Source organism: Hylobates moloch, unplaced genomic scaffold, assembly GCF_009828535.3.
Source record: "Hylobates moloch isolate HMO894 unplaced genomic scaffold, HMol_V3 SCAFFOLD_4, whole genome shotgun sequence".
Lineage (NCBI taxonomy): Eukaryota > Metazoa > Chordata > Mammalia > Primates > Hylobatidae > Hylobates > Hylobates moloch.
In genome coordinates this window covers 96,026,906-96,053,422 of record NW_026652279.1, presented here as the reverse complement: position 1 = coordinate 96,053,422, position 26,517 = coordinate 96,026,906, and the positions used below count along the sequence as shown (strand labels likewise).

General features: G+C 38.9%; 1 protein-coding gene across 6 annotated transcripts in view; it reads right to left on the bottom strand.

Annotated features, from left to right (window-relative positions):
* The window catches only part of RNF17 (ring finger protein 17), a 136,301-nt gene that overhangs the window by 43,599 nt on the left and 66,185 nt on the right, over positions 1-26,517 (bottom strand). For all 6 annotated transcript variants that reach the window (XM_058437755.1, XM_058437756.1, XM_058437757.1 and 3 more), the window contains 7 exons: positions 20,526-20,679; positions 15,542-15,657; positions 14,154-14,274; positions 4,001-4,121; positions 2,172-2,399; positions 1,348-1,498; positions 1,072-1,190 (listed from right to left, as the gene is read on the bottom strand). In XM_058437755.1, coding sequence (XP_058293738.1) covers positions 1,072-1,190; positions 1,348-1,498; positions 2,172-2,399; positions 4,001-4,121; positions 14,154-14,274; positions 15,542-15,657; positions 20,526-20,679 — 1,010 coding nt within the window. The remainder of the gene's footprint in view (positions 1-1,071; positions 1,191-1,347; positions 1,499-2,171; positions 2,400-4,000; positions 4,122-14,153; positions 14,275-15,541; positions 15,658-20,525; positions 20,680-26,517) is intronic.

The following is a 26,517-nucleotide window of genomic DNA, read 5'->3' as shown; positions in this document are numbered from 1 at the left end:
TCTGAGTTTCAAAACCAATTAGAAGAAATTTGGCAGGAAAAACTGTAAAATTCTATATTTAGGTTACAAAATCACTGTGTCACGCTGGAGTGTAGTAGCACAATCATAGCTCACTGCAGGCTTGAACTCCTGGCCTCAAATGATGTTCCTGCCTTAGTGTACCAAAGTGTTGGGATTACAGGTGTGAGATACCTCACCTGGCCCTTTCCCCTCCTTTCATCTGGATCTTTTCTTTCCTTTGCTCTACTGCCTGTCTTGCTCAAATTGAAGTCTATTCCCAGCAATTTCTTCTCAGTGTGGGGTTATGGAAAGGAGTTTCAGTTTACTTTCAAGAGGTTATACAGCTAAGAACGCTCCAGTATTGTGGGAGTTTGGCACATTTACAGATCTCTTTCTTGCATTCAGGTAAGAACTGCATCCTGCCTCATCCCTTAGTTTTGGCTGCTATTCTCAGATTGGCCTGCACACACCAGTAAAATACCGTTGCCGATTCCTATTCTCAAAGCTGTTGGAATCCTAGTCTGCCTTCCCTCCAAATCCTCCCACACAAATGTTGATACTGTAAAGGTCCTGGTTCATGGTGTACCCCACCTGCTAATATTTGAGGGCTCACAGAAGTAACTTGTCATCTGATTTTGTTGTAGATACTGACTGTGTAGTCTTTAGTTTAACTATCCAAGTTGCTGTTTTTATAGTGGGATTCCAGTAGACTAAAACTGTTCTGTCATTTTCCCAGAATCCTCTACAAATTCACTCTTTTTGGTAATTTACATATTTTTAGCTTTCTATGCAATTCTAAACTTACACAATTTATTTCTGTGTTTGTTGTTCCTCAAAGTAAAATTTTTAATATTCAACAGTTTGAATTCTATCTAGGTACTTTCATACTCACTTATCTCTATTTCTTAATGCCACTAAATTTATGTGCTCCAAACTTTTCTCTTTCCCTCTTAAAGTCAAAAATTAACTAGATTTTAGGAAAATTTCAGAATATCTTAGCAAAATTAAAACTGACGAGAACCCATTTAAAAATATTTAAAATAATGAGAAAATTACTCAGCTAAAAACTACCTTATGTCAACCAGAGAACATTCCAAAGAGAGTCTTCCCATTGTCTTTAGATTTTCTTGAAGTTTTCTTAAACAGTCAACATTCACTACTAGTTCAACACCCACATCATACAGCAAGACCTAAGAAAATAATAACTTTAAGTCTACAGACAAACAACACTTCGAAATATTTTTTTTGGCAAACTGAAAAACTCAATGAAAACTGTTTTAACTCCAGGGAAAAAAAAAGACAAAATATATTCACCTTCACAATTATACTTTTAACTCTGCAATTTACCTCTACCAATGTGTCTGTAACCATTCTGATGATCTGGCCTCTTCGCCACTGATTTTTATCTTGGATCTTAACAGCACAGTGCATATCATTTTCCCATTTAACAGGTTCCCATTTTGAGTTTTCATAAGCAGCTATCATCTTTTCTTCTAAACTATAGAGATAAAAAATATTTAACTTTCCAAACCTTTTATTATATGATTCTCTGGCTACATGTTTTCTACAATCCCCGCTTGCTCATTCCACTCCAGCCAAGCTGGACACCTTGGTCTTCCTTGAATGTACAAGTGTATTTCTTCCTCAGGTTTTTGAACTAGCTCTTCATTCTGCCTGAGATAAACTTCCCTTAGACACTCATGTGGCTTACCTCCCTCCTTCCTTCTTTGGGGCCTGTTTCAAAAGTCACTGTCTCTGAGGTCTTCTTTGACCATCCTAAAAGTGCCTTCCTCCCCAAATGCTTTATTTTTTTCTATTTCCCTTATCACCATCTGCCACACTAAAAATTTTATATGTTCACTCTCTCTCCCTCTACTAGAGTTTAAGCTACACGATAACAAAGATTTGTCTATGTTTTATATCAGGGTATCCCTAACACTTACAATACTGGTTATCATATCGTAGGTGCTGAATAGGTACTTGTAGAATGAATAACTTCTGACACAGTGAAAGCAGCCAACAGATATCCTATTTTCATACTTCTAACTAGCTGAGAGACTACTTAGTTAAAATAATTTTGTTTGTAAAATCTACATTTATGACTTCTAGATCTTTGAAACAGTATAAAGGATAAAATCATATGCAATATTTTCCTTATATATTATATGTACCTATTAAGTAAGTTTTCAGTTAACAACCACTGAACATAAATCTTCTCAGGAGATATTACATTACAGATATGCACAGGCAATTCCTTATTATAAAGTGACTGAAAATTCTCATTAGGTAGAGATTTTGCACACACAGGATTTAAGTTGTGTACTTCATTTGAAATAATTTCTTCTGGAGAAGGATCCCAAACTTCAATATGCTTTTGAGAATTATCTTTGAGGATGTATCTGAAAAACAACAAAAGTTAATGAAAAGAACTGTATGCAAAACATTTGTTTGCATTTGCTCGCATTTGCTCAGGTCTGTATCTCGACTGTGATGATGCTTATATGACTATTTTTGTCAAAATTCATTTAACTGTGGACCTAAAACAGGTGACTTTTTACTGTATATGTTATACTTCAATAACCCTCACTTTAAAAAGAAAGGAGAAGATGCAATCCAAAAAAAAATTTTTTTTTTTTGAAATGGAGTCTCGCTCTGTCACCCAGGCTGAAGTGCAGTGACGTGATCTTGGCTCACTGCAGCTTCCGCCTCCTGGGTTCAAGCAATTCTCCCGCCTCAGCCTCCCAAGTAGCTGGGATTATAGGCACCCACCACCATGTCCTGCTAATTTTTTGTATTTTTAGTAGAGATGGGGTTTCACCTTATTGGCCAGGATGGTCTCAAACTCCTGACCTCATGATCCGCCTGCTTCAGCCTCCCAAAGTGCTGGGATTACAGGCGTGAGCCACTGTGCCCGGCCCAGTTCAACATTAATTTGAATGTTTATTCTCATTTCATTTCTGCTCTCATTTGAGACCTATAGTGGAAAAGCTCCTGATTCTAGCTCCTCCAGCATGAGAGTGAGCAGGAAAGCATGTCCACAGATCATTAATACTAGTATGAGTCACTGCAGGCCTCTATGGGGTGTCACTACTTCTTTGGCTTATGCTGACAGGCATCACATGTGGGTGCTATCTGAATACTGGCTTTCTTTTTTCTTTCTTTCTTTTTTTTTTTTTAGACAAGAGTCTTGCTCTGTCAGACAGGCTGGAGTGCAGTGGCACAATCTCAGCTCACTGCAACCTGCGCCTCCTGGGTTCGAGTGATTCTTCTGCTTCAGCCTCCCAAGTAGCTGGGACTATAGGCATGCACGCCACCAGGCCCAGCTAATTTTTTTATTTTTAGTAGATACGGGGTTACAACATATTGGACAGGCTGGTCTCAAACTCTTCTCAAGTGATCCGCCCATCTCAGCCTCCTCCAGGGCCATTCCCACTGCACAAGTCCCTATTGTGGAAGAATTCTTTGTCTTGACCTCAAAACCCTCCCACCTGTCCTTGCCACCACTCTACTCTTCTGCTTCTGGGGTCACCCTAACCACTAGCCTGTCCTGGGTGAGTATTAGCACAATGGCTCAAGCCTGGTTATCATTCAAAGTATCCACTTGAATCCAGGAAAATTAACATTTCTATAAATGGAAATATAAGTTACTCTACCACTACGCTTATTCTCCATCCTGCCATTCTCTTCCCAATTCCTTTCTCAACCTGGCACAAGGGGCTTCCTAAGCAGAAATAAGATGCCAGTCTCCTTTCCTTAGAAGCACTCTCAAGGAGCCTTTCTCTTGGTTTCTGGGTTCCTTAGTAATGGAGGAAAAAGTCACTCTAGTCCTCATTAATGATTCCAATTATTTTCTATTTTTTCTGGTCCAGGACAGGGAAAATTCCCAGGTCTACAGTCTAAGCACATCTCCAATGGGGAATGATATGCCAGTTTCCCTTCTTGCAATTACAATGTTACATAAGAACATGAACTAACAATGAAAGTTTACATATCTACTTACCCTATTTCATAAGATGCTAGGCCCTCTTTGACTAGCTGGTCATTAATACTAGTAGTAGTCATTTCAGGAGCACCAAGAGAATCGAAAAGCTCAACTAAGAGCACATTATCTTCCAGGATTTCTGTAAAACCATTAAGAAAGGGTGGAGAAAGAAATAATGTCACAAAATATACTAAATGAGGCAATTTTTTTTTTTTTTTTTTTTTTTTGGAGACAGAGTCACTCTGTCGCCCAGGCTGGAGTGCAGTGGCGTGATCTCAGCTCACTGCAACCTCTGCCTCCTGGGTTCAAGTGATTCTCCTGCGTGACCCTCCCAAGTAGCTGGGATTACAGGCACGCACCACCATGCCTGGCTAATTTTTTTATTTTTAGTAGAGACGGGGTTTCACCATGTTGGCCAGGCTGGTCTCGAACTCCTGACCTCAAATGATCTGCCCACCTTGGCCTTCCAAAGTGCTGGGATTACAGGCCTGAGCCACCGCACTCAGCCTAAATGAGGCAATTTTTTTAAAAATTGGAAACTTAATTTCTTTCATTTGCACACATGACATTTCTTGTAGAATATGTCATAGTCACTAGGAGTTAAAGTAGCATTTTGCAGATATAAATGGTCAGTGTTATCTGTAACATATACAAATTAGTGAACATTTTATTTTAGGTTACTGTGTGCCATTATATAAAGAAATCAGTTCAAAGCTTTTAGATTCAGAAAAATATATTCATTGAAGAAGTGTTCTGTTGTATTCTTAATTGTTTTATGGAACTCAACCAAGTTCCAGGAGGACCAAGGTGAATGAAAGTTAAGTCAGGTCAGTGATTATCTGCAAAGGTTTAAGCTTTTATAAAAATGGCACAAAGTTTAAAACAACAAAAACTCAATCTAGAACCCTCAATTAACTAGAACTTTTTTCTGTCCCTATGTTTTTTAGGACAAACCATCTAACTTTTAATTCTGTTTATCAGATCTATTTCTTAAACTAGACTGGGAGTTAACTGAGTGTAAGGCTTGTGTCTCGTGTCTATTTACTTATTTATGGTACATTGCACAGGGAAATTGGTCAGTAAGTATCTGAAGTATGGTAGAGAAATTTCTTTAGAAAACATCTCTAAAAAATGCACTGAGATCTGTATATGCCTACACCTTTCCAGCTGGTAGCTGCTAGTCAGAATGATTCTAAATAAAAAGATAACCATTACCAAGAGCAACATTCTATGTTAACCAAGTTATAAGAGTTATAACAGTATACATTTAAGTTTTTTAAAAAATTTTTTCCATTAAGTTATAGGGGTACAGGTGGTATTTGGTTAAACGAGTAAGTTCTTTAGTAGTGACTTGTGAGATTTTGGTGCACCCATCACCCAAACAGTATACAATGCACCGTATTTGTAGTCTTTTATCCTTCGCCCCCCTCCTACTTTACCCCAAGTTCCCAAAGTCCATTCCTTTGCATCCTCATAGCTTAGCTCCCACATATCAGTGAGAACATACGATGATTGGTTTTCCATTCCTGAGTTATTTCACTCAGAATAATAGTCTCCAATCTCATCCAAGTCACTACAAATGCTGTGAATTCATTCCTTTTACGGCTGTGTAGTAGTACATCACCCATATTCATATATATATATGTATAAATCACAGTTTCTTTATCCACTTACTGATTGATGAGCATTTGGGTTGGTTCCACGATTTTGCAATTGTGAATTGTGCTGCTATAAACATGCGTGCGCAAGTGTCTTTTTCCAATAATGACTTCTTTTCCTCTGGGTAGATATCTAGCATGGGAAGGCTGGATCAAATGGTAGTTCTACTTTTAGTTCTTTAAGGAATCTCCACACTGTTTTCCATAGTAACTGTACTAGTTTACAATCCTGCCAGCAGTGTAGAAGTGTTCCCTGTTCACTCCACGCATGCATCTACTGTTTTCTGATTTTTTGATTATGGCCATTTTTGCAGGAGTGAGGAGGTGGCATCGCACTGTAGTTTTGATTTGCATTTCCCTGATCATTAGTGATGTTGAGCATTTTTTCATACCTTTGTTGGCCATTTGTATATCTTTTTTTGAGAACTGTCTATCCAGGTCCTTAGCCCACTTTTTGATATTTTTTTTCTTACTGGTTTGTTTGAGGTCATTGTAGATTCCGGCTATTAGTCCTTTGTCAGATGTATAGATTGTGAAGATTTTCTCCCACTTTGTGGGTTGTCTGTTTGCTGACTGTTCCTTTTGCCGTGCAAAAGCTCTTTAGTTCAATTAGGTCCCAGCTATGTATGTTTGTTTTTGCTGCATTTGCTTTTGGGTTCTTGGTCATGAAATCCTTGCCTAAGCCAGGGTCTAGAAGGGTTTTTCCAATGGTATCTTCTAAAATTTTTATAGTTTCCGTTCTTAGATTTCAGTCTTTAATCAGTCTTGAGTTGATTTTTGTATAAGCTAAGAGATGAGGATCCAGTTTCATTCTCTTACATGTGGCTAGCCAATTATCCCAGCACCATTTGTTGAAAAGGGTGTCCTTTCCCCACTTTATGTTTTTGTTTGCCTTGTCAAAGATTGGTGGCTGTAAGTATTTGGGTTTATTTCTGGGTTCTCTATTCTGTTTCATTGGTCTATGTGACTATTTTTGTACCAGTACCACACTGTTTTGGTGACTACGGCCTTATAGTATAGTTTGAAATCAGGTATTGTCATGCCTCCAAATTTGTTCTTTTTGCTTAGTCTTGCTTTGGCTATGTGGGCTCTTTTTTGGTTCCATATGAATTTTAGAATTGTTTTTTCTAATTCTGTGAAGAGTGATGGTGGTATTTTGATGGGGATTGCACTTAATTTTTGGATTGCTTTTGGCAGTATGGTCATTTTCACAATATTCATTCTACCCATCAATAGGGGTACCATTGCAATATGGTAGAATCAGAAGGATTCTACCCATCCAATATTGATTCTACACATCCATGGGATGTGTTTCCATTTGTTCATGTCCTCTATGATTTCTTTCAGCAGTGTTTTGTAGTTTTCCTTCTAGAGGTCTTTTGACTTCTTGGTTAGTTATATTCCTAAGTATTTTATTTTTTTGCAGCTATTGTAAAAGGGGTTGAGTTCTTGATTTGATTCTCCGCTTGGTCGCTGTTGGTGTACAGAAGAGCTACTGATTTGTGTACATTAATCTTGTATCCGGAAACTTTGTTGAATTATTTTATCAGTTCTAGGAGCTTTCTGGAGGAGTCCTTAGGGTTTTCAAGTTAAACAATCATATCATCAGCAAACAGTGACAGTTTAACTTTTTCTTTACTGATTTGGATGCCCTTTCTTTCTTTCTCTTGTCTGATTGCTCTGGCTAGGACTTCCACTACTATGTTGAAGAGGAGTGGTAAGAGTGGGCATCCTTGTCTTGTTTCAGTTCTCAGAGGGAATGCTTTCAACTTTTCCCCATTCAGAATTACATTGGCTGTGGGTTTGTCATAGATGGCTTTTATTACATTAAGGTATGTCCCTTGTATGCCAAATTTCTGAGAGTTTTAAGCATAAAGGGATGCTGGATTTTGTTGAATGCTTTTTCTGCATCTATTGAGATCACGTGATTTTTAATTGTTTATGTGGTGTATCACATTTATTGACTTGCATATATTACATCCCTGCATCCCTGGTATGAAACTCACTTGATCATGGATTACTTTTTTGATATGTTGTTGGATTCAGTTAGCTAGTATTTTGTTAAGGATTTTAACATCTATGTTCATGAAAGATGTCAGTCTATAGTTTTCTTTTTTGGTTGTGTCCTTCCTGGCTTTGGTATTAGGGTGATGCTGGCTTCAAAGAATGAATTAGGGAGGGTTCCTTCTTTCTCTATCTTGTGGAATAGTGTCAAAAGGATTAGTACCAATTCTTTGATTGTCTGGTAGAATTCTGCTGTGAATCCGTCTGGTCCTTTTTTTTTGTTGGTAATTTTTAAATTACTATTTCAATCTTGCAGCTTGTTATTGGTCTGTTCAGGATATCTAATTCTTCCTGATTTAAGCTAGGAGGGTTGTATTTTTCCAGAATTTATCCATCTCTTCTAGGTTTTCTAGTTTATGTGCGTAAAAGTGTTCATAGTAGCCTTGAATGATCTTCTGTATTTCAATGGTGTCAGCTGTAATATCTGTTTCGTTTCTTAGTGAGATTATTTGGATTTTCTCTCATTTTCTGGGTTAATCTTGCTAATGGCCTATTAATTTTATTTACCTTTTCAAAAAACCAGCTTGTTTCATTTATCTTTTGTATTTTTTGTTTGTTTCAATTTCATTTAGTTCTGCTCGGATCTTGGTTATTTCGCCAGGTTTGGGTTTGGCTTGTTCTTGTTTCTCTAGTCCTTGAGATGTGACCTTAGTGTCAGTTTATGCTCTTTCAGTCTTTCTGATGTAGGCACGTAGGGCTAGGAACTTTTCTTAGCACCTGCCTTTGCTGTATGCCAGAGGTTTTGATAGGTTGTGTCATTATGTCGTTTAGTTTGAAGAAATTTTAGTTTCCATCTTGATTTTGTTTTTGACCCAATGCTTATTCAGGAGCAGGTTAATTTCCATCTATTTGTATGGTTTTGGAGGTTCCTTTTGAAGTTGAATTCCAATTTTATTTCACTGTGGTCTGAGAGAGTGCTTGATATAATTTCAATTTTCTTAAATTTATTGAGGTCATATGGTCTTAGAAATTTCCATATGCTGTTGAATAGAATGGGTATTCTACGGTTGTTGGATGAAATGTTTTGTATATATCTGTTAAGTCCATTTGTTCCAAGGTATAGTTTAAATCTATTGTTTCTTTGTTGACTTTGTCTTGATGACCTGTCTAGTAATGTCAGTGGAATATTGAAGTCCCCTACTATTATTGTGTTGCTATCTTATTTCTTAGATCTATTAGTAATTGTTTTATATATTTGGGAGCTCTAGTGTTAGGTGCACATATGTTTAAGACTGTGATATTTTCGTGTTGGACAAGGCTGTTTACCATTATATAATGTTCCTCTCTATCTCTTTTAACTGCTGTTGCTTTAAGTTTGTTTTGTCTGATGTAAGAATAACTACCCTTGCTCGTTTTTGGTGTCCATCTGCATGAAATGCCTTTTTCCACCCCTTTAGTCCAAGTTTATGTGAGTCCTTACGTGTTATGTGAGTCTCCTGAAGGCAGGAGATGGTTGGTTGGTGAGTTCTTAACCATTCTGTGGTTCTGTATCTTTTAAGTGAGCACTTAGGCAATTTACATTCAATGTTAATATTGAAATGTGAGGTACCATTGCATTCATGGTGCTCTTTGTTGCCTGTGTACTTTGGTTTTTTTGTTTTTTGTTTCTGCTTTTTAACTTGTATTTTTGTTTTACAGGTCTGGTGTGATTTACGCTCTGAAGAGATTCTGTTTTGATGTGTTTCCAGGAATTTGTTTCAAGATTTAGAGCTCCAAAATTTTAGCAGTTCTTGTAGTGGTGGCTTGGTAATGGCAAATTCTCTCAGCCTTTGTTTGTTGAAAAAGACTGTATCTTTCCTTCATACATGATGCTTAGTTTCACTGGACAGAAAATTCTTGGTTGATAAATTGTTTTGTTTAAGGAGGCTGAAGATAGGGCCCCAATCCCTTCCAGCTTGTAGGGTCTCTGCTGATAAATCTGCTGGTAATCTGATAGGTTTTCCTATATAGGTTACCTGGTGCTTCTGTCTCACAGCTCTTAAGATCCTTTCCTTTGTCTTAACTTTGATAACCTGATGACAATGTGTCTGGGCAAAGATCTTTTTGTGATGAATTTCCCAGGTCTTCTTTGTACTTCCTGTATTTGGACATCTAGGTCTCTAGAAAGGCCTGGGGAGTTTTCCTTGATTATTCCCCCAAATACGTTTTCCAAGCTTTGTGCTTCTTGTATTTGCATGTCTAGGTCTCTAGCAAGGCTGGGGAAGTTTTCCTCAATTATTTCCCCAAATACGTTTTCCTGAGGAAGAAGAGAAGTCTATGGTTTGGTCGTTTAACATAATCCCAGACTTTCTGGAGGCTTTGTTCATACTTTCTTATTCTTTTTTCCTTGTCTTTGTTGGATTAGGTTAATTCGAAGACCTTGTTTTTTGAGTTCTGAATTTCTTCTTCTACTTGTTCAATTCCATTGCTGAGACTTTCTAGAACATTTCGCATTTCTAAAAGTGTGTCCAAAGTTTCCTGGATTTTTGATTGTTTTAAGCTATTTCCTTGAATATTTCTCCCTTCACTTCTTATATTGTTTTTTGGATTTCCTTGCATTGGGCTTTGCCTTTCTCTCCTGATTAGCTTAATAACTAATCTTCTGAATTTTTTTCAGGTAAATCAGGGACTACTTCTTGCTTTGGATCCACCACTGGTGAACTAGTGTGATTTTGTGGGGGTTGCTGAAGAGCCTTGTTTTGTCTTATTACCAGGGTTGGTTTTCTGGTTCTTTCTCATTTGGATAGGGTCTGTCAGAGGGAAGGTCTAGGGCTGAAGACTGTCGTTCAGATTTTTTTGTCTCATGGGGTGTTCCCCTGATGTAGTACTCTTCCCCTTTTCCTATGGATGTGGCTTCCTGTGAGCGGAACTACAGTGATTGTTGTCTCTTTCTGGGTCTAGCCACCCAGGGAGTCTACCTGGTTCCACGCTGGTACTGGGGGTTGTCTGCACAGAGTTCTGTGATGTGAACCACCTGTGGGTCTCTCAGTGGTGGATAGCAATGCCTGTTCCGGTTGAGGTAGCGATGGGGTGAAATGGGCTCTGTGAAGGTTCTTAGCTTTGGTGGTTTAATGCTCTATTTTTGTGCCAGTTGGCCTCCTGCCAGAGGTGGCAATTTCCAGACAGCATCAGCTGTGGTAGTATGGGGAGGAACTGGCGATGAGCGGGGCCGTAGAACTCACAAGATAATATGCCCTTTCTCTTCAGCTACCAGGGTTGGTAGGGAAGGACCATCTGGTGGGGGCAGGGTTAGGTGTGTTTAAGCTCAGACTCTCCTTGGGTGGGTCTTGCTGAGGCTGCTGTGGGGGATGGGGCTGAGATTCCCAGATCACTGGAGTTGTGTACCTAGGAGAATTATAGCTGCCTCTGCTGAGTCATGCAGGTTGTCAGGGAAGTGGGGGAACGATGGCAGTCACAGGCCTCACCCAGCTCCCATGCAAACCAAAGGGCCAGTCTCATCATTCCCACTGTGTTCCCCCCATCAGCCCCAAGTCTGTGTCCACATGGAGAGCAATATGGGTTTGAAAACCTGCCCCAGGCTATCTGCCTCCCAGCTGGGAAAGAAAAGGGCTTGGTTCTTCCCCTGCCTGTGGAGTCTACACACCAGATTTGTACCCTCCCCCAAGTTCTGGCCAGGAGGCTTCTCACCCTGTTCAAATTGTTACCAAGTTCAGCTAGAGATTTCCTTCTCCCTGTGGAGTTTTACCCCCTGCTCCTCTTCCATTGAATCCCTGTGGCACCAGGCAGGAATGGGCTGCTTGGGGACCCAGCGAGCTCCCAGGGCCTTTCTGCTGCTTCTTCTACCCGTATATTTCGCTCGGCTCTCTAAATTGACTCAGCTCCAGGCAAAGTTGGAAACTTCTCCCACAAACAGACCTTCAGCTTCTCCAGTGGAAGTGTGTTTTCAGGAGAGGAGGGTCTCCCTTTCCCACTTCTGCAGTTGGGGTACTCAGTTTTGGGGGCTCTCCCAGGTCCTCCAGGAGCAGTCCGCTTCCTGCAGAGGGTTTGTTGCTTTTTTGTTGTTGTTGTTGTTAATTTGAGACGAAGTCTCGCTCTGTCACCCAGGCTTGGAGTGCAGTGGCACAACCTCGGCTCACTGCAACTTCTGCCTCCGAGGTTCAAGTGATTCTCCTGCCTCAGCCTCCAAGTAGCTGGGAGTACAGATGCATGCCACCATACCTGGCTAATATATATATATATATATTTTTAGTAGAGATGGGGTTTCACCATGTTGGCCAGGCTGGTCTCAAACTCCTGACCTCAGGTGATCCACCCACCTCTGACCTCCCAAAATACTGGGATTACAGGCATCAGCCACCACACCTGGCCTAAAAAGCTTTATTATCAGGAGTTGAAAAAAAAAATTCCTGGCTACTTTTCAGTGTTCCAGATAAATTATCTAGACACAAAAGGCTAAGCAACACTGAGCCTCAATAAACTTTGATCTCCCCTGCTTTTCCATGTCTTGTGTTAACTTTAGTTCTTTGGTTTTATACTTCTTATGCAAAAAGTTCCTTATTCCAATAGGGTCAACCTTCTCTGTGTTCTGTACCTTTATCATCTTCCCTGCTCTCCTCTTAATCAAATATAAATGTTCCTTGCTTTCTAAGGTAACACAGCATGTATTAATGGCAGATTCCTGTTCTCAGCTGTGGTAGTTCACTTTATTATAAAGGTCTTGAACTCACAACTTTACTGCTGTGCAGGTGAATGGGGAAAGACAGTTTTGGTTGGGCAAGGCCTTCTGGCACTCTTTCAATAAAATAATCTAGGTTAATAACTATGCCACAGCTAGTGTTTGGATGTCACTGGTATTAAATAATTATGTGAGAAAGAAAGAAGAGGAATGAAGAAAGAAACCCAAGAAATCTTGATTGACTGTCCATGGGAAATTATTCTAGGAAGGTGCAAAAACCCCACGAAACACTATTCCTAAAGGAAGGCTGGAAAACAGTTATACCGGTTAAAGTTGGCTCAAAATCAGTGGAGACTGTTCAAGGACCAAGAGGTCTTTAATTCATTTGTTCATTTCAGAGAAGCTAGATAGAAAACTTCTATAGCCTAAGGATACAGTCTGTATAATCACATTCCTCTTAAATGACGCTATTTCTTTAAAACAATTTCTTATTCTGAAGTAAATAAATTATCAGAGATATACTATCATTTCTAGGTTATGACTTTGAGCAATTCATTTCTAGGCTCCAGTTTCCTCACAGTGAATAGTCCAATAGTCTTATGATAAAGCAAAGACATGGATACAGTAAAAACTACCCCTGAAAGTCCTATACATCTATGCTAAGTAAACATGGTCTCATGTATCCTGCACTACTATTCATTAAGCCCAGCCCAGCCAGTGTGTGTTACAACTTTGGAAATGATCAAAATATCAGATGAAAAACAGATTCCTGGTCAGGCACAGTGGCTCACACCTGTAATCCCAGCACTTTGGGAGGCCGAGGAGGGAGGTTCGCTAGAGCCCAAGAGTTCGAGACTGGCCTGAGCAACAAAGAAAGATCCCATCTCTACAAAAAAAATTTAAAAATTAGCTGGCCATGGTGGCATATGCCTGTAGTCCCAGCTACATGAGAGGCTAAGGCAGGAAGATCACTTGAGCCCTGGAGGTTGAGGCTGCAGTGAGCCACTGTTCACACCACTGTACTCCAGCTTGGGTGACAGAATGAAATCCTGTCTCAAAAAACAAAAAAAAAACAAACAAGATTCCCAATCCCCCTATCTAAAACCCTTCGGGCCAGGCATGTTTCAGAATTCAAAATTCTTCTAATTGAGAAAAGCTACTCAGCACCTATCCTTTATATGTATCTAATACCACCAGCAGAATCTGGGGCAGCAGCCCACAAACATTATCTTGAAGTAAAATATGAATATTCACTATAAACGAGATAAAGACTATATACAGCCTCATGCCAATTCAGAACCAATTTTGCTGCTGAACTTTTGATTTTCAGAACTTGTTATGTTACAAAATTGTGGGCTAGTGGTCAGACTCTATTTTGGGCCCAAATGCTCCAAAAAAGGAATAACTTTTTTCAAATTATGCTGAGAACCCACAGTTGAATTCGCTTAAGCCAGTGAGACAAAAAAAAAAACAAAAAAAAGGAAGAGCTGTTTATCAATCATGTCCCATCTCCCCTCACTTTCCTGGAAATTAAACGTTAGCATCCACTATGTTAAGGACAAGGACAGAGCCCTAGCAAAAATGCAAACAAATAAAAGAAGCTAATTCCTGGCTTTAGGGCTTTCAAGGGGCCTGATCTTTTATGGTGATTTTTGTCCTGATGACTTTAGAGTCCATAAAAGATATAATTCCATTGTACCTAATTCTCAACAAATCTTATCTTTCACCACTACTACTGATGGCACACTGAATTTATTCTAAAATTTGACAAGTGTTATTCATATTATTATTTAAAATTATATGTGATTACATAACAAGTAAAAATGGAACTTACTGATAACTGAACATGTCATAAATTTATCTTGAGCCTTTTCTTCAAATTTTTCTTTAGCTTCTTTGGACCACTGCATTGTCCTTTTATATGGTTCAATATAGGCCAACTTACATTTAATTGCCTGTGTCAGACAAAATTCCACCATTAAGAAAAAAATTTAACTTCTACCTACTTTGGAATTCAAGTTTTATGTAAGTGTGTACAAAACTAATCTTTATGTTTGAATGTAATACATATTAGAAATAATCAAATAATGTGTGAAGGTGTCTGTAAAAGTACTTTATAAACACAAATCATTGAAATCAGCAGAGTATTTGGCTGAATGAACTGTTGTACATTCACATACTGGAATAACAAGCATTCATTACAGACACTTCTGATACATTAATTACTTGTAAAAAGCAGGTTACAGGACGATTTATAGTCTGATTCTATAACTGCTGAAAGCACAGAAGATGCATCTGGAAGTACAGGTAACAAAAATAATTGAACAATGATTCTGAGTGATTCTCCCTTTTGCTCATTTTTTTTTTTTTTTTTTTGAGATCAAGTCTTGCCCTGTCACCCAGGCTAGAGTGCAATGGCATGATCTTGGCTCACTGCAACCTCCGCCTCCCGGGTTCAAGCAATTCTCCTGCCTCAGCCTCCTGAGTAACTGGGATTACAGGCACACACCACCATGCCCAGCTAATTTTTTGTATCTTTTTAGTAGAGATGGGGTTTCATCATGTTAGGCAGGCTGGTCTCGAACTCCTGACCTCATTATTCCCCCACCTCGGCCTCCCAAAGTTCTGGGATTACAGGCATGAGCCACTGCGCCCAGCCTGCTCATTTGTATTTAAAAATCTTTTTCTATAATACTACACATTTCCTAAAATGAAAAACACAGCTTAAAAACAACTCAAACAACAGAGAGTATATAAATTAGAAAACAAGGCTCCTTCTTACTCTTCTTTCAGAATACTACTCCTCCCCAGAGATAAACAAGGTTCAGTTTTTTACATATTCTCCCAGGCTTCTCTATTGTACACACATATATACTTAAGTATAAATATGATCACAGTAGAAGTACTTCCGAGATAAGCATTTTTAACTTGATATATCATGGACGTGACTCTTACCAAAATATATGATCTCAAAATGATATATTAAAAGCTGCCAACAAGTACTTAAGACACAAACATACCTGATTAATGTTTAATATGCTTATTTGCCATGATATACATATTATTTATTCAATAGTAACCACAGCAACATTTATCTATAGTCCCTGTATCAGAAACTAGACAAAAATGGTGGCTAACATTTCTATGGTAACAATAGCTTCTAAAAATACTTCCATATTTGTGCTGATATTCTAGCCCTAGAATTCATAATAAATAGATTACCTTCTCTGGGGGATTCAGAAACTCATCCTTTATCTTACGCACGTCTTTAATTGTTATTTTTGCAGTATTACCGAAGTCCACATATCTAACTTCAACTTCCTGATGTCCAGGCAATCCTTGAAAAATTATGAAATTAGAAATTACAAACTTGGAAACAGAATTATCTAGAAAAATTTAGATTGGTTTATAGCCAACTAGATTAGAATACTTTTAGCTTCAATATACAAACGTTATACTTTTTAAAATGTAAAAAATATTTCAAATATGTGAACCTCGAAATCATCCATAGTACAGACTTATAAGAATGAAAAACTAGTATGCTTTAAATATTCAAAGGATAGCCAAAATCAGGATATCAAAATCATATGGCAGGTGGTACGACTTAAAAGAATTAGGCTGAGTCAGACTGACCAGTTTAGAACACTAGTTCCGCCACTAAAATTCTGTGACCTAAAGCAAGCTAATTAATATCTCTCAGATATTACCCTGAACAAGTTACTTTTTCTCTCTAAGCCTCATTACTTAATCTGTAAAACGGGTATACCAATATAATCTAACTTCATGAGACGTTTTTGGAGGATTTGCCTATTTAAAAAGCACAAGGTACAAAGTAAGCACTTAATACATGTTTATTGTGAGTCAATATAGTCAATATCAAACAAGGCAAAAGATTCAACAAACTAAAGATTCATTCATATAACAATATCTGTGAAATTTTGAAAAAATATTGTACTTGGGGCATATTGCAAAAAAACAAGTAGAGAGAGACCTCTGTATCAGCCTACTCTCTATACTTTAAAGAAATCTCTGGAAGTTTCAAACACACAGAAGTTTTAAAAAAAGACGTATCACACACTAACCTTTTTGAAAATACTCAAAATACATAGTTTTCAAACTTAAAGACTAATACAGTATCTATCATTTCAATATGGAAAAAAGTCCAGTATTCTCTGCTCCTTGGCAGAAGTAGAAGCAAGTGGCACAGCACTAGCACTCACTCAAGATGACACTTCAAACACAGGCCCTATGGTAGGGGATATCCATGATAATTGAGAAGACATGTGTTATTATAAAGCCAAAAGATGGGGGAACCTCTCCCAACTTCCACTGGAATCCCCTTGCTAGAAGGATGTTCTCAATTCTGCCAATGCCATTAGATTCTTACTCTTCCTAAAGTCTCTGAATGGAAATGTAGTTTTAAACAAATAGATGGATATGGAAAGTAATTTAAAGAATGTTATTGTTTTATCTAAATTATCACATGAGAACAGAGTCAGACATGGAAGGTCTCAAATTTCCCCATTTTTGTTCTCTGGAGAAACTATGGGAAGATGGCTCCATGCGAAAAAGGGAATTAAACTGAAGAGGTAAACATGGCATCCAGAAAACAAGGGATCCAATACTGGAGAACAATGAAGTGTATAGCCAACTGAAATACATTTCCAGAATAAAAAATGTGTAGTAAGCCTAGGGGGTAAGCAGCCCAATTGGAGAAGATAAAGGATGTTTTTGGCCACATGTGATGGCTCACACCTGTAATCTCAGTGCTTCGGGAGGCAGAGGCAGGAGGATCACTTGGGCCCAGGAGTTTGACCCCAGCCCTACAAAAAATATATATATAAATTAGCCAGGTGTGGTGGCAAGTGCCTATAGCCCCGGCTAATCTGGGGGCTGAGGTGGGAGGATTGCTTGAACCCAGGAAGCAGAGGTTGCAGTAAGCCATGATCATGTTCCACTGCACTCCAGCCTGGAAAACAGAGTAAGACCATCTCAAAAAGGATGTTTTCATGCTTAAAAAAAAAAAAAAAAATCAAACTAACATTTATCATATGGAAAATAATGGTTTTCAACTATTAAAAATACACTCACAAATTAAAAGAAAATAAAGTGAAAAGTGAACATAATTATGAACTCACAATAGAATTAGACAAAGTATACTTTATGGCTTTATTTACACAGACTATGAATCTAATGAAAAATTGTGATACAACTATAGAAAAGAGAAAAAGGAGAACGAAAGGGCTATGGAGATCCAAAACTTGTCTGACAGAATAACAGGTAATATCTAAAACTGAAATGTCAACTGAAGTATTACATATTAGAAGAAGGAACACAAGTAAACAACAAAATAGCTGAAAGAATGAAAAGTAATTGCCTTCAAGGAGGGAAGTGGAGTGTGTCTTTTAGCATTAACTTTTAAATTAGGCAGATAAAAAACAAAAGAGCTACTATTCACCAAACCAAGTATCCTCTTCAAGATGGAGTTCAACAGGACCACAGAAGATACAGGAAAATGGGCCAAACAAATCACACATACATTTCTATTAGCACCACTTTTGGGGTGCTAATAGAAATGAAGAAGAAGTAGAATAAGCACCATGGACACTCCATCTTCCCCAAATGTTACTACTCAAAGATTTCAGAGGCCTTATTTTTCACCAAATAGATAACATTTTCAAGCCAATAATCCTAATTTGAAAAGCAGTTGCAAAGTCCTTAGCGTCATGAAAATGCTTTTGTTGCTCCAAAGATATTTACCATACTACACAGTGGTATCTTCATTGCAATTGTTGGAATGTTTTTGTCTCAAAATTCATGTTGAAACTTAATCTCTAAGGCCGGGCGCGGTGGCTCATGCTTGTAATCCCAGCACTTTGGGAGGCCGAGGCGGGCGGATCACGAGGTCAGAAGATCGAGACCACGGTGAAACCCCATCTCTACTAAAAATACAAAAAAAAATTAGCCGGGCATGGTGGCGGGCGCCTGTAGTCCCAGCTACTCGGAGGCTGAGGCAGGAGAATGGCGTGAACCCGGGAGGCGGAGCTTGCAGTGAGCCGAGATTGCACCACTGCACTCCAGCCTGGGCGACAGAGCGAGACTCCATCTCAAAAAAAAAAAAAAAAAGAAAGAAACTTAATCTCTAATGCAGCAGTACTTGGGAGGTGACTGAGTCATGAGGGCTCTGCCCTCATAAATGGGATTAGGTGTCCTTATAAAAGAGCTTGGTGAAGGGAGTTTGCCTTCCTTTTTCATACTTCTGGCATTAGAGGATACAGTGTCTGTCTCCTCTGGAGGATGCAGCAACAAGGCACCATCTTGGAAACAGAGACTAAGCCCTCAATAAAACAGTGCCTTGATCTTGGACTTTTTAGACTCTAGAACTGAGAAGTAAATTTCTATTGTTTATAAACTACCCAGTCTGTAGTATTTTATTACAGCAGCACAAAACAGACTAAGACATTCATAAGAACCACATTTGAAAATCTGTAGTTAGTTCAAGTCACTAACCATTAACAAAATTAAAATCAATGGTGACAAATGAAGGATAGAAAACTCAGGTTGCAAGAATAGTTCTGACACAAACAGAACCGATTATATATTAGGAGTAATTTGTAAAGATCTTAGATTACCTTAATAATGGAAAAAACATTTTAAACAGCATCAAACTAAAGTAAAAAAAATTGCCGGGCACAGTGGCTCATGCCTGTAATCCCAACACCATTGGAAGGCTGAGGCAGGCAGGCAGATCACTTGAGGTCAGGAGTTCAAGACCAGCCTGACCAACATGACGAAATCCCGTCTCTACTAAAAATACAAAAAAAATAAGCTGGGCGTGGTGACTTCTCCTTTTTTTTTTTTTTTTTTTCTTGAAACAGAGTTTTGCTCTTGTTGCCCAGGCTGGAGTACAACGGCACAATCTCGGCTCACCACAACCTCCGCCTTCTAGGTTCAAATGATTCTCCTGCCTCAGCCTCCTGAGTAACTGGGACTACAGGCATGCACCATCATGCCTGGCTAATTTTGTATTTTTAGTAGAGACGGGGTTTCTCCATGTTGGTCAGGCTGGTCTCGAACTCCCGACCTCAGGTGATCTGCCCGCCTTGGCCTCACAAAGTGCTGGGATTACAGGTGTGAGCCACTGCACCCGGCCTTTTTTTTTTTTTTTTTTTTTTTGAGACAGAGTCTTGCTCTGTCACCCAGGCTGGAGTGCAGTGGTGCAATCCCAGCTCACTGCAACCTCCGCCTCCCAGGACCAAGTAATTCTCGTGCCTCAGCCTCCTGAGTAGCTGGGCTTACCGGCACATACCACCATGCCTTGCTAACTTTTTATTTTTAGTAGAGACAGGGTTTTGCCACGTTGGCCAGGCTGGTCTTGAACTCTTGGCCTCAAGCAATCCGCCCACCTCAGCCTCCCAAAGTACTGGGATTTACAGGCATGAGCCACCACACCGGCCTTTCACTCTTTCAATAAAAAAAGGAGGCCTTTCACTCTTTCAGTAAAAAAAGGACATATCTACAAACTAGAAAGCATGTAAAAGAAACAACACAATGGGTTAAACTGCCTATGGTATATCTAATTTCATAACCCACAAAAGCTTAGTCTGTAACGTTCTGTCTTAGTCAATACTGGGGAATAATAAACTTTACTATTTTTGTTGCTAATACCTCCATTTTCATAAATCTTCTGTCTCCAATCCCACTTTTTATTCTTCCCATTATTTCATAAGTTGAATCAATTACTTAAGGAGGATGTAGAAAAAGTAGAAAAAAATGTATCGAGAAAACTAGCAGTTCAGTCAATAATTCCCAGGAAAGAAGAATATATTAAAATTGAAGGGAAGCAGAGAGGACACAAAGGACTTACCTTTAATTTGTACCTTGACAATCTAAATAGCATGGGACAGACAAACAGTCAACATCAAGCTAGAGTTCACTGGTTTTTGAATAATTAATTTCTGTTGCTTTGTTCTATCTATACTACTTTTCCAGCAAGATTCCCAATGGTTAAGTTCTAGTCAAGTCAAACAAAATATCAGGAGATAGATTCACCTTTCAACATTATCACTAGCTTTTCTAAAGAGAGATGACAGAGCAAATGATAAGATCAAATAACATTACTTCCAAGACTGAATTGGTACCAACTCAAATGATACTAGTTTTGAAGTATAACATCTCCCTGTAGAAACAGCATGCATTCTCCTACCGATAACTTTTGCTCGGTACCAAAGTCCGTCTTCAAATTTAGCTACACAGGCTTGATCTTGAACTGGACAGAGGATTTCCAGATTTTCTCCGTCTTCACTTTTATAGAATTCCTCGATTGTCTTTACTAGAAATACAAAATCCAGGCCCTCTATCTAGCAAATGAAGAGATAAAGCACGGTCATTTCACAGAAACTTAAAGTGTAAGTGTTGAATGAATTACAAGCACTGTCACTGAAATTATGAAACATTAAAACTTGAATTGAATGTATAATCTATCAATTGTGTTACGTAATTTATTTTACAAAATTTTATTGCAGAACCAGTATAGAAAATTAGTATAGACATAAAAATAAAGTCACATTCTGCCAGATAACTTAGTGTATATATTCTTCAAGATATTTTTCTATACATACACACACTCATTGTATATTTTTTACCAAAACTAGACTTTACCACACATACAATCACTTACATTTTTCTATCATTTCTCACTTGTTCTATTTCAGTAACTGTTCCTACTAGTATTTCTAGGTCACATTTAGTTTTCCTTAACTGATCCAAACCCATTACAAACCAAGATTATATACTGCTTCTGATTGTTATCTCTGTAACACTTTTATAATCTAGTATAGTCCTCTACTTTTAATGAACATGTCTTGTTGAAGACAGCCAGCTTATTTTTCTGCAGAATGCCCCATACCTTACGGATTTATGTGGTTATATCCTCATGCTGCTATTTAGCTTATTCTTCCATGGAGTAAGGTCTATCTGCTGAATTTTCCAAAGGCTGAAAGTTATTCCTAAGGGTTGGATGGATCCAAGGCAAATCTTTTTGGCTAGACTGTGTCATAGGTGGCTTTTTCACACTGAAGTTGCAACACATCAAGGCCTAATACTTAATGACTATTAATATGCTAAGATTCATTTATCGACTGCAGTGATGATCCTGACCCCTCTCAATGTGTATAGTTCTGTTTATGCCCTTGTAATAACCAAGTCTTAAGAATTTATGTGGTGCTACTTTGGCATTATATGAATATCCAGTATCTTATCAACCATCCATCTTAATGTGAATTGGTAATTCTTCCTTAAATCAATAATAATTCAGTAGGGTTTGCGGAATGATTGCATTCTTTAGTAATACAGACTTTTCTCTTATTAAATGGTGCTATCTAGTACAATCAAAAAACAGTTTCTAAAGTTTCCTATACTACCAAAAAAATCAAGGATTATAAGTTTACTTCTCCAAATATCAATTCTTAATGTTAACAAATATTTTGAAATCTATTTCAATGGAAAAAATGAATTTTTTCTTGTGAGTATAATGATGCAAGTGAAAATCTTCTGAATCCCTATCTTTTCTTGTTATTTCATTTAAATTACTTTAAAACTACTTTCAACTTTCATTTCTAAGTAGATATTATGCAAATTCTTCCATTAACAGGTAAGCCAGAGTGAACATTTAAAAATTCAGCAGAGGAATGACGCCAACAAAATAGCAGATTAGGAAGCTTTAAGTTCTTGTTCCAATACAGAAACATTGAAAATGAGAAAGTGTCTCAACCAACTTTATTAGATCAGATCTCTACAAAGCAATCCAAAGTTTACAGTAACCAAGAAGCCTAATGAAGTAAAAGCAATTTTCTAAATGGTAGGAAAGTTTTGTGGTATTTTTACTTGCCTCACCCTACCCTCTTCTCAGAATGACAATGGTCCTGGTCTTAAGCAGTGGCAGTTCAGTTCTCAGTTCCCTCCCTTGAACCAGAGGGAACAGACCAGAACTTATATGCAAATTACTGTGTATATGTATCCTAAGTCTGGGAGATACCTGCAAGACTGATGCAAAGAGCTAGTTTTGTTTCATATAACTTGGAACATAGGCAGGAAGAACTGCAGGGACCACTTGTAAACATGGCAAAGGGGAGTACAAGCACAGCTGCTTGGAAGGAAGAGTTTATGAGCAGAAACATACAATAGACCATCTAAGGCCAGGAGGAGAATCTGGGGTGAGAATCTTTACGAAATTAGGACATTCAAAAGCAGTCATATATATGGTAGAGTTAACAAAGCCACATGTCTGCCCTGACAAGATGCATGCCCAAAAAAGAAATAAGAAGACTTTAACTATGACCTCAAGCTGATTCCTAGGCTTAGCCTATCTAAATGGTGAAGAAGTGCCCACCAAAGAGCTAGTCTGCAAGTCTAGGAAAGATGGCGCCTTCCTCTTTCTCTGTCTCTTGTTTGTTTCAGCTCCTGACATTCAAGGAACTCTGTCAATCATTAGCCGAGTACAAGCCAAAGAAACAACAGATTTCAGTGATCATACATGACAAGGAATGGTCTTTGAAACAGTTTGGAAAAGTACCAAAACAAATGAACTACTACAGCTTTTAAAACAACTCTCTTGGCCGGGTGTCGTGGCTCCCACCTGTAATCACAGCACTTGGGAGGTCGAGGCGGGCAGATCACAAGGTCAGGAGGTCAAGACCAGCCTGGCCAACATGGTGAGACTCTGTCTTTACTAAAAATACAAAAATTACTCAGGCTTGGTGGCAGGTGCCTGTAATCCCAGCTACCCGGGAGGCTGAGGCAGGAGAATTGCTTGAACCTGGGAAGTGGAGGTTGCAGTGAGCTGAGATCATGCCATTGCACTCCAGTGTGGGCGACAGAGCCAGACTCTATTTTTTTTTTTTTTAATAAAAATAAAAAAAAAAAAGAACACAACTCTCTTAATCCCAAACAAGAGCTATGGGAGTTCATCACCACTATACCTGCCTTACAAGAAATTCTATGAGTTCTTAAAGTTGAAATGAAAGGACATTAACATGAAAACATATGAAAGTATGAAACTAACTGTAAAGATATGACACAAAGTGTCAAGAATTCCTGACCTCAATGAAAACCAGAAGTAAGCAGTAATCCTGAAAGGGGACTGAATAGGGCTTGCAGGTACTGACTGATATTAGAAGTTTCTGTGTCGCTGCATCGGGGACCTCTGTCATTTCATTTTATATTCATGATCCTTTAGGTTTCGTTTCATATTGGCACAGGAGTCAAAAAGAAATTACTGAGGCTGGGTGCAGTGGCTGATGCCTAAAATCCCAGCACTTTAGGAGGCCAAGGCGGGTGGATCACCTGAGGTCAGAAGTTCGAGACCAGCCTGGCCAACATGGCAAAACCCCATCTCTACTAAAAATACAACATTAGTCAGGTGTGGTGGTGCACGCATGTAATCCCAGCTACTCGGGAGGCTGAGGCAGGAGAATTGCTTGAACCTGGGAGGTGGAGGTTGCAGTCAGCCAAGATCGTGCCACTGCACTCCAGCCAGGGGGACACAGCGAGACTCCATCTCAAAAAAAAAAAAAAAAAACAAAAAAAAAGAAATTACTTAGGCAGAGAGTGAGAATACAGGAAGGAGTCCTCGGCAAGGTTTTCCTTTTTAGTGAAAAGCAGCCCCCAAATCATTTTCTAACAAAGAGCAGCCTGTAAAATTGAGCTGCAGACACAGATACCGGCAGTTGCGCCAATCCTGTTCAAAATGGCAGCTCCATCCTCCCTTCTCTCCTTGCCAGCCACATGTACAGTAAGAAGCACACAGGATGGTGCCAGTCAAGTGAAAAGCCCATTTGCATAATAAGATTAGGGTGGGGTGGCCAGCCTTTCTGGTGTGCTACGTAAACATCAAACCTGACTGAACCAATCTGTGGGCCCTATGTAATCAGACACCACCTCCCTAAACCTGCCTATAAAATCCGGCACATCCACCGCCAGCCAGTCTTTCCCTTTCAGAAGCCCCTCTCTCTCACTAGAGACAGAGCTGTTCTCCTTTCTCTTTCTTCTGCATATTAAACCTCCACTCCTAAACTCCTCATGTGTGTCCATGTCCTTAACTTTCTTCGTGAGAGATGACAAAGAAGCTGCTTCAATATTTTCTGAAATTCTTTTAATAGTTATGCAGACATGTGCAACCAGAAAAAAAATGCATATCAAAAATACTCAACTGTCTTAAATATGTTAAAAGGGCTAAGGGAAAACAAAGAACTAAAGAAAATTGGGAAAATGTTATATGAATAAAATGGGAATATCAGCAAATGATACAAATTATAAAAAGGAAATTCTGGAGCTCAAAAGTATAATAACTAAGGAGAAAAAATTCAGTAGAGGGGTTCAAAAGCAGCATTGAGTGGAAAGAAGAAAAATAATCAGTGAACTTGAAGATAGGAAAATTTAAATATCGAGTCTGAGAAGCAGAAAGAAAAAAGAATGGAGAGAAGTAAACAGAGCCGAAGGGACTCAAGTGAACCAACAGAGACATTATGGAAGTCACAGAAGGAAGAGAGAGACAGAGGCAAAAAATTGTTTTTAAAAATGGCAGAAGTCCCCAATTTAAAGAAAGACATGAACCTACAAATCCAAGAAGTCTAATGTTAGAAGTTGATTTGTATCTTCCCCCAAAGATATGCTGGAGAGCTATAATCTCCAGTATCTCAAATATGACCTAATTTCGATATAGGTTCTTTATAATCATGTTAAAATGAGGTCATTAGGATGGGCCCTAATTCAATATGATTAATGTCTTTATAAAAACGGCAAAATTTGGGTACAGACAAATATACAAGGAGAACTCCATGTGAAGATGAAGGGAGAGATCAGGGTGATGCAGCAAAGGCAAAGGTGCACAAAAGATTGCCAGCAAACCACCAAAATCTAAAGCAGAGAGATGAAATGGATCTTCCCTCAAACCCCTCAGAAGAAACCAACTCTTCTGACAAACTGATCTCATACTTCTAGACTCCAAAACTGTTGACAATAAATTCTGTTGTTTAAGCTACCCAATTAATAGTAATTTGTTACACCAGCTCCAGGGAACTAAGACACTATTAGACTCCAAATAGGATAAACCCAAAGAATCATACACCAAGACACATAATCAAACTCTAAAAAGGCAAAGCCAAAGAGAAAATCTGGGAAGCAGCAAAAGAGATGCAACATGTCATATACAAAGAGACTCAAGAAGATTATAAGTCAATTTCTCATATTAGAAATCTTGGAGGCCAGGCCGGGCGTAGTGGCTCAGGACTGTAATCCCAGCATTTTGGGAGGCCAAGGGGGGTGATCACTTGAGGTCAGGAGCTTGAGATCAGCCTGGCCAACACAGCTAAAAGCTATCTTTACTAAAAATACAAAAATTAGCCGGGCATGGTGGCAGGCACCTGTAGTCCCAGCTACTCAAGAGGCCGACGCAGGAGAACTGTTTGAACCTGGGAGGCAGAGGTTGCTGTGAGCCAAGATTGCACCACTATACTCCAACCCGGGTGACAGAGTAAAACTCCATCTCAAAAACAAAAACAAAAACAAAAACAAAGGCCAGGTGCAGTGGCTCATGCCTGTAATCCCAGGACTTTGGGAGGCCAAGGCAGGCAGATCATCTGAGGTCAGGAGTTCTAGACCAGCCTGGCCAACATGGTGAAACCCCATCTCTACTAAAAATATAAAAATTAGCCAGGCATGGTGGCGTGCACCTGTAATCCCAGCTACTAGGGAGGCTGGGGCAGGAGAATCGCTTGAACCCAGGAGGCAGATATTGCAGTCAGGAGAGATCATGCCACTGCCTACAGCATTGGCAAGAGAGCAAGACTCTGTCTCAAAAAAAGAAAAAAAAAAAAGAAAGAAAAAGAAAAGAGACAAGAAAAATCTTGGAAGCCAGAAGGAAATGGGAAGACAGAGATATATATGATGTACTTAAGAAAAAAACAACCTGTCAACTGAAAATTATACATTTGGAAAAACTAACCTTCAAAAACGTGAGAAAAATTAAGACAGTCCCAGATAAACAAGGGCTGAGGGACTCTACTACCACTAGACCTGCCCTGTAAGAAATGCTAATGGGAGTCCTACAGGTTGCAATGAGAGGACACTAGACAGTACCTCAAAGTCACATGAGGATATTAAGATCTCTGGTTAAGGTAAATACATGGGTAAGTGGGAAA